Genomic DNA, 13,134 nt, shown 5'->3' with positions numbered 1-13,134 from the left:
GCTTACTGAATCCCATTTCATTTAGTTTTTTGTTGTATTGCTGTAAAATTTAAGAATTAAATTAATCTAGGTCAAAAAAGCTAGAATTTGCAGTTTGAACAAAATAGAGATAGTACACTTTAATTTTTTTAATAACTTTTTCAAATCAACTTGGATTTGCATCAAACTATGCAGTTATCTTACATATATATCAAGCTTACTGAATCCCATTTCATTTAGTTTTTTGTTGTATTGCTGTAAAATTTAAGAATTAAAGTAATCTTGGTATAAAAAGCTAGGATTTGCAATTCAGACAAAATAGAGATAGTACACTTTAATTTTTTTAATAACTTTTTCAAATCAACTTGGATTTGCATCAAACTATGCAGTTATCTTACATATATATCAAGCTTACTGAATCCCATTTCATTTAGCTTTTTGTTAACTTTTTCAAATCAACTTGGATTTTATTAAAACTATATAGCTACCTTGGTGATCTTACTAAATCCAAGGTTGTTATGAAGTTTTAAAATATTTTTTTGTCAAATTTAATGACATGACACTATGATTTAATTACATCAGTACACGTGAGTTTTACAGGTAAAAAGAAAGCCCTACTTTTCTTAAACTCGTGTATTACTTATCTAGTGAATTAAAAGCCCTGCGATTTAGATTTAACAGGATGTTGCAACTTTGAATAAATGTTATTTAGAATTTAAAACTCTCTGGTAGATGTGATCTTTTTAATAAGTTTGCCCCAAGCAGAAGGTATTGCTTTATAAATCACCACAAATCAGAAGAACTATTTTAATAATTTCTAATGTTTCATCCCTTTTTGATATATTTATATAGTGTATATCAAAAGGAATAAAACATTAAAGGAATATATTAATATTTTATATACTTTTTCCCAAATTATGAGAAAAGATATATTTCTAATATCGTAGCTTTTTGACCTAGGTTAATTAAATTCTTAAATTTGACAGAAATACACCAAACAAAATAACAACCTATGATTCAGTAAGATCAATATATTGCAAAGATATTTGTAGAGTTTGATGAAAATCTAAGTTGATTTGAAAAAGTTATGAAAAAAAATAAAGTGTACCATCTCTATTTTGTCAAAACTGCAAATCCTAGCTTTTTTTTTACCTAGATTAAATTAATTCTTAAATTTGACAGCAATACAACAAACTTTATAACAATATGGGATTCAGTAAGAAGAATACATCACCAAGATAGCTATATAGTTTCAATAAAATCCAAGTTGGATTTAAAAAGTTATAAAAAAAATTAAAGTGTACTATCTCTATTTTGTTCGAACTGCAAATTCTAGCTTTTTTTACCTAGATTAATTAAATTCTTAAATTTGACAGCAATACAACAAATAACTAATTGACATGGGATACAGTAAGCTTGATATATATGTAAGATAGCTGCATAGTTTGATGAAAATCCAGGTTGATTTGATAAAGTTATTAAACAAATTAAAGTGTACTATCTCTATTTTGTCCGAATTGCAAATCCAGTAGCTTTTTATACCAAGATTACTTTAATTCTTAAATTTTACAGCAATACAACAAAAAACTAAATGAAATGGGATTCAGTAAGCTTGATATATATGTAAGATAGCTGCATAGTTTGATGAAAATCCAAGTTGATTTGAAAAAGTTATTAAAAAAATTAAAGTGTACTATCTCTATTTTGTCCGAATTGCAAATCCTAGCTTTTTATACCAAGATTACTTTAATTCTTAAATTTTACAGCAATACAACAAAAAACTAAATGAAATGGGATTCAGTAAGCTTGATATACATGTAAGATAGCTGCATAGTTTGATAAAAATCCAAGTTGATTTGAAAAAGTAATTAAAAAAATTAAAGTGTAATATCTCTATTTTGTCCAAAATTGCAAATCCTAGCCTTTTTTTACCAAAATTACTTTAATTCTTAAATTTTACAGCAATACAACAAAAAACTAAATGAAATGGGATTCTGTAAGCTTGATATATATCTAAGATATCTGCATAGTTTGATGAAAATCCAAGTTGATTTGAAAAAGTTATAAAAAAAATTAGAGATGCCTATCTGAATTTTTATATAATAATTTTTTATTTTACACATTGTAAAATTAAATTCTTTCATTTCACAGCAATAAATCAAACTACCTAATAAGCTTGAATTTTGTAAGATCAATATTTAATTTAGTTAGATGGGCTGATTTACACCAGTCAAAACTAAATTTGAAGGTCAAGACTAGTCGAGACAGGTCGAGACTGGTTGAGACTGAGTCGAGACAGGTCGAGCCTTGGTCAAGACCATTTCAGACTACACAAAGATCATCAAGTACTGAATCAGACTAATTACGTAAAGTCGACACCTAGTCGAGTACACTTAAGTACAGTTAAGTACAGTCGAGACAATGTCGAGACTAGTCGAGTAAAATGTGTGCTCGATTTTACTGGTCGAGCTCAAAAACTGGTCAATTCAGACTCTGAGGAGTTTGTAGTGATAAATGCATGTTCATTTGTAAGCATTGGACAGTTTTATAGGTTTTGCTTTCCAACAATTTTCATCACGAGCATACATGTACCAACTAAACAACTTCACTTGAATTTTAATATGTTAAAAAGAGAAAGGAGTAATCAATCGTTGCAAATTGTCATCTAACAATCGACAGTTTTGAGATCACCCCTAATTTTGTATATTTTTTCAATCACCAAGTGTCTGAATCTGTCAATAATGGATTGGGAGTAATAGTTTCCTTCACCAAGGAATAACAGAAGAGAAAAGCGATATGTAGGGATAATTCTAAAGTATATTAAACCCAAACAAAACCATATCCAATATAACAAACGACGAAAAAAATTACTAATAACAAGCAATAAATTGTTATAAAATAAACCAACTAAAGCCTAAGCATCTACGGTAGAAGTTTTTACTATAGTACAGTTTTGTTTGTCAATACAATGTACCTTGTTCCGAGGATACTTCAGTGTGTGTAAGAATCTGCCGCCAAACAAAATAAATTGACAATTAGCTGATATAATATTGTTTAATTACTTTTTAAATTGTATTTAAATTGTACATAACTAGATTTGTTCCTAAGAAAATAGATAAAAAAACTTCCTTTCCATGATGTGAATAACAGATCTGTTGCTATAACAATGCCTACAAAAAGGACATGACTGCTACGAAATACCTTTAAAATGAAAGAACTAAGAGATGAGCACGGTATCGAGCATTGAGGTGTGACAAACTTCGGTTGTGTTCTTTGTTTTATTTTGTTAGATCACAACTTTAGAAAAAACTTATTCAGAAACAGCCGGCTGTTCACATAGTCAGTGGGAAATAAAATGGTTGTGTTGCAATATGTTTGAAGTTTTTCGTTTTATTTATTTACTATTTGTTTTGTCTCATGCTAAAGTATCATGACATACAAGCATTCCATAGTCAACTGTATTTTCAAAGTATTTATATTAAAAGTTGATATAGTTTGGTTGCCTTATTGTCGACATATACACTTCACCTTTGTAGTAAAAAAAAAGCTCTAAACTTTTAGAATAACAAAAGCTGGATTCATATTCATATGACATATGTATAAAATCGTTCAAGTATCGAATATCCATGACTTTTACTGTTCTTTTGTCTTGAAGCTATATATTTTGTATTCCTCTAGATATTCTTTAATCAAATTAGTTCAGCCTCGTTTTTCTCTTTTTAACTGATCAAGATCCATTTTAACAGAGGAATCTAAACGCACCAAGATGTTATCACATTTGGGAACCAAATCCAGCACCTTGTTCTCGCTGTTGGTTTAAAGCATCGATTCTGATAGTTTCTGTTTAAAACAAAATCTAAAAAAAAAGTACGTTTACACGTAAACTGTGAAAATGAACATCTGAAATGAAATTTAAAATGCTATTTAAACGAATTTTTTTAAATTGAAAAAATCATCAAAGGTATGAGTACAGTATTTATAAGCATGTATATAACATAAGAAGACATTGGATTTTAATGTTCTTAAAGCCTTGTACAATAACCAAATTATCTCAAAGATAATATCTAAGGTTTATAAATTAATGTATAAAGTTATATTATATCATGACTTTAGGAATACGTATAACTTGCTGCACATTGTATGGTCTCTCAGCAAATAAAATATGCCATAAAGTTTCATAACTAGAGAATCTTCGTTATAAATTATCCAATACAAATAACAAGATTTCATTGATACATTTGTATAACTTTTTGTATACATTTGTATAACTTTTTGTATACATTTGTATAACTTTTAGTATACATTATGTAAGCAACCATTCACTTAGATTATTAAGTGATTAAACTTACGATGAAGAATTAAAACGTGTTGGAAGTGAACCATTATGTGCCCACGATTCACTAGTTCTAATAAGCGGATCAGCTCTTGACCAGTTTATTCCTTTCTCTATTGAACTATGTGTTCCAGTATCGCTGAAAAAAATGATATTTTAACAATGTAAAAAACTCGGGCTGCTAAAAATTGAGATGACGCGTATTTAAATACTCATTCGTTCACTCACACACCTTCTGCTTCTAATTTTAAAGAAACTTGATCTGCTTTATCGATTTTTTATTTACAGTTTTCATATCTAGGCTATCGATTTCAGAACCGACTTTAGTAAAAAATACATGTATTACGGAACAAACATACTTAACTAAACACATGTCTCAATGGTAGTCAAAAACAACAACAATAGCACTTTATTTTGAAATACTCTTACTCATATAAATATGTAACACGAGGCAAATAACATAATTATAGGGTTGCCACAGAAAAAAATGTTACCATTATCCTACAATTAAGAGTATAGTTATACTATTTAACTGTTTTTTTAATGAAAAGTGATAAGTTCTTCTTGGTTCTAACATTGTCAAATGAAAGCAGTTCTTTCACACTTCGATATGCATACTTGTAGCAATATAACTATATTTATTGCTTATATTTTAAACAATTTCAAAGTGGCACTCAAACAGATAGTGAAACACGTTTCTAATTGACGAGGAGCACCCATCACAATGGCTTCCATCTCATCTCTAGAAATTCAATTCAATCTTTCTGTTTTGACTCTAAATTGGCAGAATCGGAAATAATTTATATTTTACGATCTTCAAATGACAGTCTCGTGAAATATTTCTCTACTCTAATCGGTTTTGGAAATGTCATTATACCTTTTTACATCTGTTTATCTTTGCGTTATATTCATTTTATCAAAATCGGATCGAATATAATTTTTATAGTATTTAATATTATATGTTAAATTGCTTCGAATTATTTGATCTTGGTATACTACTTTGAACTAACAGTCTGCAAGTAGAGATATTGACCTACAAAAACTAGAAAAGCCTCCATAGTGATCATGATACAGCTCTAAAAAACAGAAAGCCCATTTTTTTCAGGTGGTGGTAAATTTTTTTTAACAGATCGCCAAACTACCAGGCAATAGCAAAGTATGACATAAAAAATACACATCAGTGGTTGTCGTTTGTTTATGTGTTACATAAAATTGAGAAAGGAAATGGTGAATATGTCAAAGCGACAACCACCCGACCATAGAGCAAACAACAGCCGAAGGCAACCAATGGGTCTTCAATGTAGCGAGAATTCCCGCACCCGTAGGTGTCCTTCAGCTGGCCCCTAAAATATGCATAATAGTACAGTTATAATGGACGTCATACTAAACTCCGAATTATACACAAGAAACTAAAATTTTAAATCATACACGACTAACAAAGGCCAGAGGCTCCTGACTTGGGACAGGCGCAAAATTGCGGCGGGGTTAAACATGTTTATGAGATCTCAACCCTCCCCCTATACCTCTAGCCAATGTAGAAAAGTAAAAGAATAACAATACGCACATTAAAATTCAGTTCAAGAGAAGTCTGAGTCTGATGTCAAAAGATGTAACAAAAGAAAATAAATAAAATGACAATAATACATAAATAACAACAGACTACTAGCAGTTAACTGACATGCCAGCTCCAGACCTCAATTAAACTGATTGAAAGATTATGTCTTCATCATATGAATATCAGGTACAATCCCTCCCGTTAGGGGTTTAGTATCATACTATCATAAAATATATGAGAAGAACATAACCCGTGTCATGCCAACAACTGTTTTTTAAGAAATAAATGTGTTTAGTTCCGATGCAAAGATCCTATCAGTGAATCAATTGTTATGATATTGTAATTATTATGTTTATTTATGTTGGCCTAATTTGTGTTGTATGGCCTGATAGTTGTTTACCAAATAATCTTATAACTGTGCAGTTTAGGAATGATTGGAACTTTCTAGAATGATCCTTATAAAAGATGCGTAATTTAAACTTCTACGTTATTCCAGAAACTTCCGTTGTAACTTTCCAGGATTTTCCACAATGTTCCATTATAGAGTGTTCTAGAATTTTCCATGACAACACTATATATACAGACACTAAAGTTAAACTCTCATAATTAAACTTGGACATAGACATTGATAGACATTAGTATTCACAGCATTTGGATTGACACTTTTATTCTACAAACAACATCATACTGGATTGTGACCTTAGTAGTGAACATAATATTCAGACTGGATTCCGAAAGATTTCCGGATACAGATAAAGATAACAGATTGGACTCATATTTTGACAGTTAAGTTAACAGTAATATTTGTGTAATACCTTTTGTAAACTTTTGTATATTAGATATTGTTAAATTTTACTATTGATTTGTGTCTTTTGTTGGCTACAATTTAAAGGCGATTTCTGGCCGTAACAGAAATTGGGGGCTCGTCCGGGATCTTAAAAAATATTTTATTCAAAATTTGTTTAGTATTTGTATTATAACTAGCCAACAAAATTCTACAAAATGGCATTTGATGCTGGTAAATTTTTGAAAACGCCAGACCTGGAGAGTTTTGATAATTTAAAGAAAGAGGAATTAGTGTTGCTTGCTAAACAACTGAAATTAGTTTTTAAAGTATCTATGAGAAAACAAGTTATAAAAAATTTGGTTATAGACAAATTAGTTGAATCAGAAATTTTAGGTGAAGAGGCTCTTGATCTTAAGGTTGAAAACGTTGACGCCTTTAAACTAAAACAGCTTGAATTAGAACATGAACTCAAATTAAAAGAACATGAATTTAAATTAAAACAAGCAGAACTGGAAATGAAGGAAAGGTTGGAAATAGAGAAAAAAGAAAAAGAAGATGAATTTAAATTAAAAGAACTTGAAATGAGAGAAAGGCTAGAGATGGAAAAACTGAAAATTGAAATGGTCAAAGAAGAAAGCAACACTAAAGTCCAGTCGAAATCAGAATATTTTGATGCAGCAAAAAATATACGTTTGGTTCCCAGATTTTGTGAAAAAACAGTCGATAAATATTTTCCACAGTTTGAGAAAATTGCTCATAATTTGAATTGGCCAAAGCCATATTGGACTACAATGCTACAAAGTGTTTTTGAGGGTAAAGCCGCTGAAATATACTCCGCACTTCCAACAGAAAAAAGTTCCGATTATGACACGGTGAAACAGGAAGTTTTGAAAGCTTATGAGCTAGTACCAGAAGCATATAGACAGAAATTTAGATGTTATAAAAAGTTTGATTCACAAACCTATGTGGAATTTGCTCGAGAAAAAGAAGATCTATTTGATAAATGGCTTACTTCAAAGAAAACAGATAACAATTTTGATAACCTAAGACAATTGATGTTATTAGAAGAGTTCAAACAATGTGTTCATTTAGACTTAAAAACACATTTAGACGACAAAACTGTTGGGACAATACATGGTGCAGCTGTAATTTCAGATAATTATACCCTTTCACATAAAAGAAGTTTCAAGGGTCAAAATGTTAATACTTCCAGTGGAAATTACAAAAGTCAAAGCACTGAGCATGCTGATAGTAAGCCTGTTCCACAGAATAAGAGTCAGTCCAGTTATAATATGTCTAGTCCAAAATTTGATACTTTTGAGAAGAAGTCACTGACTTGTGCTTATTGTAAGAAGATTGGTCACCTGATGGCTGATTGTTTTAGACTCCAGAAGAAGAATGAACGAGATAATAAGCCGAAGTCCAGTGCTTGTACGACACCTTATATTACCAGTACGTTGGAATGTCCTGCGAGTCAGGCTTTTAAGTCCAGTTTTTGTGATTACATGGAGGAATATAAACCTTTTATGTCTGATGGGTTTATTTCTATTGTTGATGATACCACTCTTCAGCCTATTAAGATTTTACGGGACACTGGAGCTTCTCAGTCTTTATTGTTAGAAGGTGTGTTGCCTTTGTCCGAGAAGACTTCTGTTGGTGCCTCCGTTTTGTTACAAGGTGTAGAGTTGGGTTGTATAGATGTTCCTCTTCATCGTATTTATCTGAAGTCAGATTTGATAACTGGACCAGTTAATGTGGGTGTTCGTCCTAATCTCCCTGTTGAGGGTGTTACATTATTGCTAGGAAATGATCTAGCTAGGAACAAAGTGGTTGCTGAACCAATTGTTACCAGTGAACCAGTGGTGGATGTTAAATCACCTGAAGATGATGCTGAATTGTATCCAGCTTGTGTTGTTACTAGGGCGATGGCTAGAAAACAACAAGATGAGAATTTGCAAGAAGACAAGTTTGATTACATGGACCTTTCTGACACTTTCCTAGCCGACATTGAAGGTCCTGGTAGCTCAGAAAAGGCCATATTAAGACCACCTAGTGTTAACAAGAATGTTATTATGCCATGGCCAGACGTAAACAGCCATTCATTAGACCGAAAGAATTTATTCGAAGAACAACATAAAGACCCTGAGGTTTTTCAGCTCAGCCAGAGGGCTCAACCACAGGAGGAAGCAGACAAAGTGGCCGAATGCTATTACCATCAAGACGGCGTTTTAATGAGGAAGTGGAGGCCTCCTGATGCTACCCCAGAGGAGGAATGGAGAGTGGTATACCAAGTGGTGGTGCCTAAAGTTTATAGGCAAGAAATTATTGGTCTTGCCCATGACACCCCCTTGGCTGGACACTTAGGTATAAGGAAGACTTGCCTTAAGATCTTGCAGCATTTCTACTGGCCCAGACTTCGAAATGATGTCACAGAATACTGCAAATCATGCCATATATGCCAGGTTGTTGGTGAGCCTAACCAGAAAATACCACCAGCACCACTTCTGCCTATTCCAGCCTTTGATGAACCTTTCAGCAGAGTTTTAATTGACTGCGTTGGACCTTTACCAAAGACCAAAACTGGAAATGCGTATTTATTGACAATCATGTGTACATCCACTCGCTTTCCTGAGGCTATTCCGCTAAGAAATATCAAGACACCTACTATAGTCAAAGCACTTATCAAATTTTTCACATTAGTAGGACTTCCTAAGTCTATACAGTCCGACCAAGGATCAAATTTCATGTCAGGATTATTTCAGCAAGTCGTGTACCAGTTAGGGATTGCTCAGTATAGATCAAGTGCGTACCATCCAGAATCTCAAGGTGCCTTAGAACGTTTTCATCAAACATTGAAGAACATGATTAGAACTTTTTGTCTTCAATTTGACAGAGACTGGGATGATGGAGTTCACTTTCTACTTTTTGCAGTCCGAGAGGCTGTTCAAGAATCCCTTGGATTTAGTCCCTTTGAGTTGGTATTTGGCCATACTGTAAGGGGACCGTTAAAATTGATTAAGGAAAAGTGGCTTACTGAACATACTGACTTAAATCTTTTAGACTATGTATCTAGATTTAAAGAAAAATTGTATACTGCTTGTCAAATTGCTCAGAAACACTTAAAAAATGTACAGAGCAAGATGAAAATTTGGTATGATAAAGATGCCAGGGACAGAGTTTTTGAGCCTGGTGATAAGGTACTTGTATTTTTGCCAGTCCCTGGACATCCTTTACAGGCTAAATATTGTGGTCCTTATACAATAGAGAGTAAAATCAATGATTTGAATTATATTGTAAAAACTCCAGGTCGGCGTAAACAAAACAGAGTGTGTCATATTAATATGTTAAAACCATATTTTGAGCGTACTAATGTACTATGTGATAGTAAACCAGTTGCCACTTTAGGCATGGTTAAATTTGAGAACAATCATGACAAACCAGATGTAATTGAACCAACTTTTAGTTGTAAAACTATGGAAGAGACAGTTAGATTGAAAAATTCAGAAATTTTGTCAAATTTAGATTCAAAACTTGCACATCTGTCTTTTGATCGTAGAGAAGAAATAAAAACTTTGGTATTTTCTTTTAAAAATCTTTTTCCAGATGTGCCAAACAAAACCACTGCTGTTTGTCATGATGTTGATGTAGGAGATGCTTCTCCAATTAAGCAACATCTTTACAGGCTCAATCCACTCAAACTTGAAGTTATGAGAAAAGAAATTAAATATATGCTTGACAATGATATTATTGAGCCGAGTAACAGTGAATGGAGCTCTCCTTGTCTCCTTGTGCCAAAACCAGATAAAACTTTTCGTTTCGTGACTGATTTCAGAAAAGTAAATTCAGTCTCAAAATCTGATTCCTATCCAATTCCAAGGATAGACGATTGTATTGATAACATTGGTCAAGCAAAATTTGTGAGCAAATTTGATTTGTTGAAAGGTTATTGGCAAGTTCCATTGACACAGAGAGCTCGTGAAATATCAGCTTTTGTTACACCAGATGGCTTATTTCAATATACTGTAATGCCGTTTGGCATGAAAAGTGCACCAGCTACATTTCAAAGAATGATCAATAATGTTATAAAAGATTTAAACTTGTTATGCTTATATTGATGATCTAATTGTATGTAGTGATAGCTGGGAACAGTATTTAACACATGTGTATGATACTTTTGATAGATTGTCACAATCAAATTTGACTGTTAATCTTGGTAAAAGTGAATTTTGTCAGGCCACTGTTGATTATTTAGGGCATACAGTTGGCCAAGGTCAAGTGAAACCTATTATGGCTTAAGTAGAAGCCATTTCCAAATTTCCTCCTCCTACAAATAGAAAACAACTTATGAGATATTTAGGCATGATTGGATTTTACAGAAAATTTTGTTCAAATTTTGCTACTGTGGTTCAACCATTGACTCATCTTTTACGAAAAGATTCTAAATTTATCTGGAGTGAAAATTGTCAAATAGTTATCAAAACGCTTTTGAAAATAGCAAATCACTTTTAATTAATAGTCCAGTTCTGATTACTCCAGATTTTGAAAAACAATTTAAACTTGCCGTTGATGCAAGCGATGTAGGAATTGGAGCTGTTTTATATCAAGAGACAGATGATAATGTTGAGAAACCTATATCATATTTTTCTAAGAAATTAGATAAACATCAGAAAAATTATTCAACTATTGAAAAAGAGTGTTTTGCAATGTTGTCAGCACTTCAACATTTTGATGTATATTTGAATCCCACTGTATATCCTATTCTTGTTTATACTGATCATAATCTTCTCACCTTCATGCATAAAATGAGAAACAAGAATCAGAGGTTGACTAGGTGGAGTTTATTGTTACAGGAATATGATGTAATTGTAAAACATATTAAGGGTAAAGATAATGTAATAGCTGATGCTTTATCTAGAGCTTATTAAATCACTTTGTATATATTATGTATTTTTGTTCATATTATTCATGATAAGTTTTTGTTACACTAAAACTTCTTTTAAGGGGGGAGGTGTTATGATATTGTAATTATTATGTTTATTTATGTTGGCCTAATTTGTGTTGTATGGCCTGATAGTTGTTTACCAAATAATCTTATAACTGTGCAGTTTAGGAATGATTGGAACTTTCTAGAATGATCCTTATAAAAGATGCGTAATTTAAACTTCTACGTTATTCCAGAAACTTCCGTTGTAACTTTCCAGGATTTTCCACAATGTTCCATTATAGAGTGTTCTAGAATTTTCCATGACAACACTATATATACAGACACTAAAGTTAAACTCTCATAATTAAACTTGGACATAGACATTGATAGACATTAGTATTCACAGCATTTGGATTGACACTTTTATTCTACAAACAACATCATACTGGATTGTGACCTTAGTAGTGAACATAATATTCAGACTGGATTCCGAAAGATTTCCGGATACAGATAAAGATAACAGATTGGACTCATATTTTGACAGTTAAGTTAACAGTAATATTTGTGTAATACCTTTTGTAAACTTTTGTATATTAGATATTGTTAAATTTTACTATTGATTTGTGTCTTTTGTTGGCTACAATTTAAAGGCGATTTCTGGCCGTAACACAATGTTAAAGCCAAAATATGCAATCTTTAATGACCTGACAACAGTATCGTAACTATATCCCCTTTTAATAAGTCTATTTAAAGGTTTTGTTAGTTTCTGAGGAGAATACTGACATTTTTGTGCTTTATAAAGAATATTTCCATAAAATTTTGGATGTGAAATACCTGAACGTATAAGATGTCTGCATGTTGAGTTATATTTACGAATTATTTCCTTATACCGGTGATAAAATATTTGTTTTTCGTTCATTTTTTTATATAAATAAGGCCGTTAGTTTTTTCGTTTGAATTGTTTTACATTGTCATATCGGGGCCTTTTATAGCTGACTATGCGGTATGGGCTTTGCTCATTGTTGAAGGCCGTACGGTGACTACAGTTGTTAATGTCTGTGTCAATTTGGTCTCTTGTAAACAGTTGTCCCATTGGCAATCATACCACATCTTCTTTTTTATACATTCATTGTTTAGTACTTACCTCATTCCGATGGATAGCCGGACTAATCCAAACGCCCCAAAAGCAATCACAATAACAACAGGTATAACAATTGCTAGAATCACAAGAGTATCTGTAAAATAAACGAAAAACAATCGGAAAATGCATCAATCAATTAACCATAGTATTATATTGATAAAATTTAAGAAAAGTAATGCTCTTGATCTACTTTTCGAATAGAAACTGTAAAATATTATGATAGCATGTGTACATATTATTCATTCGATCCAATACAATCTGAACGCGTAAAACGCTTGTATATCGTTGGAATATTTTCATTTAATATCTCATTATCATGTATTATATAGCTATGGGTCTCATAGCACTCGACAAGTTTTATGTAGAGATAAAGCTCGAGACTTATTGCAAAGTTATGGTTTTATATTCCAATAAG

General features: G+C 31.9%; 1 protein-coding gene across 1 annotated transcript in view; it reads right to left on the bottom strand.

Moving 5' to 3' along the window:
• Positions 1-3,084: 3,084 nt before the first annotated feature.
• Positions 3,085-13,134, bottom strand: part of LOC143076985 (uncharacterized) — a 31,065-nt gene continuing 21,015 nt past the window's right edge. Inside the window, exons 4-6 of the mRNA XM_076252877.1 lie at positions 12,723-12,813; positions 4,329-4,451; positions 3,085-3,835 (exon numbers count right to left, since the gene is read on the bottom strand). Of these exons, the coding sequence (XP_076108992.1) occupies positions 3,796-3,835; positions 4,329-4,451; positions 12,723-12,813 (254 nt within the window). The 3' untranslated portion in view covers positions 3,085-3,795. The remainder of the gene's footprint in view (positions 3,836-4,328; positions 4,452-12,722; positions 12,814-13,134) is intronic.

This window comes from Mytilus galloprovincialis, chromosome 5 (assembly GCF_965363235.1).
Source record: "Mytilus galloprovincialis chromosome 5, xbMytGall1.hap1.1, whole genome shotgun sequence".
NCBI classification, from domain to species: domain Eukaryota; kingdom Metazoa; phylum Mollusca; class Bivalvia; order Mytilida; family Mytilidae; genus Mytilus; species Mytilus galloprovincialis.
Note: the sequence above shows the minus strand (reverse complement) of the source record. Positions and strands in the feature narration are given on the sequence as shown.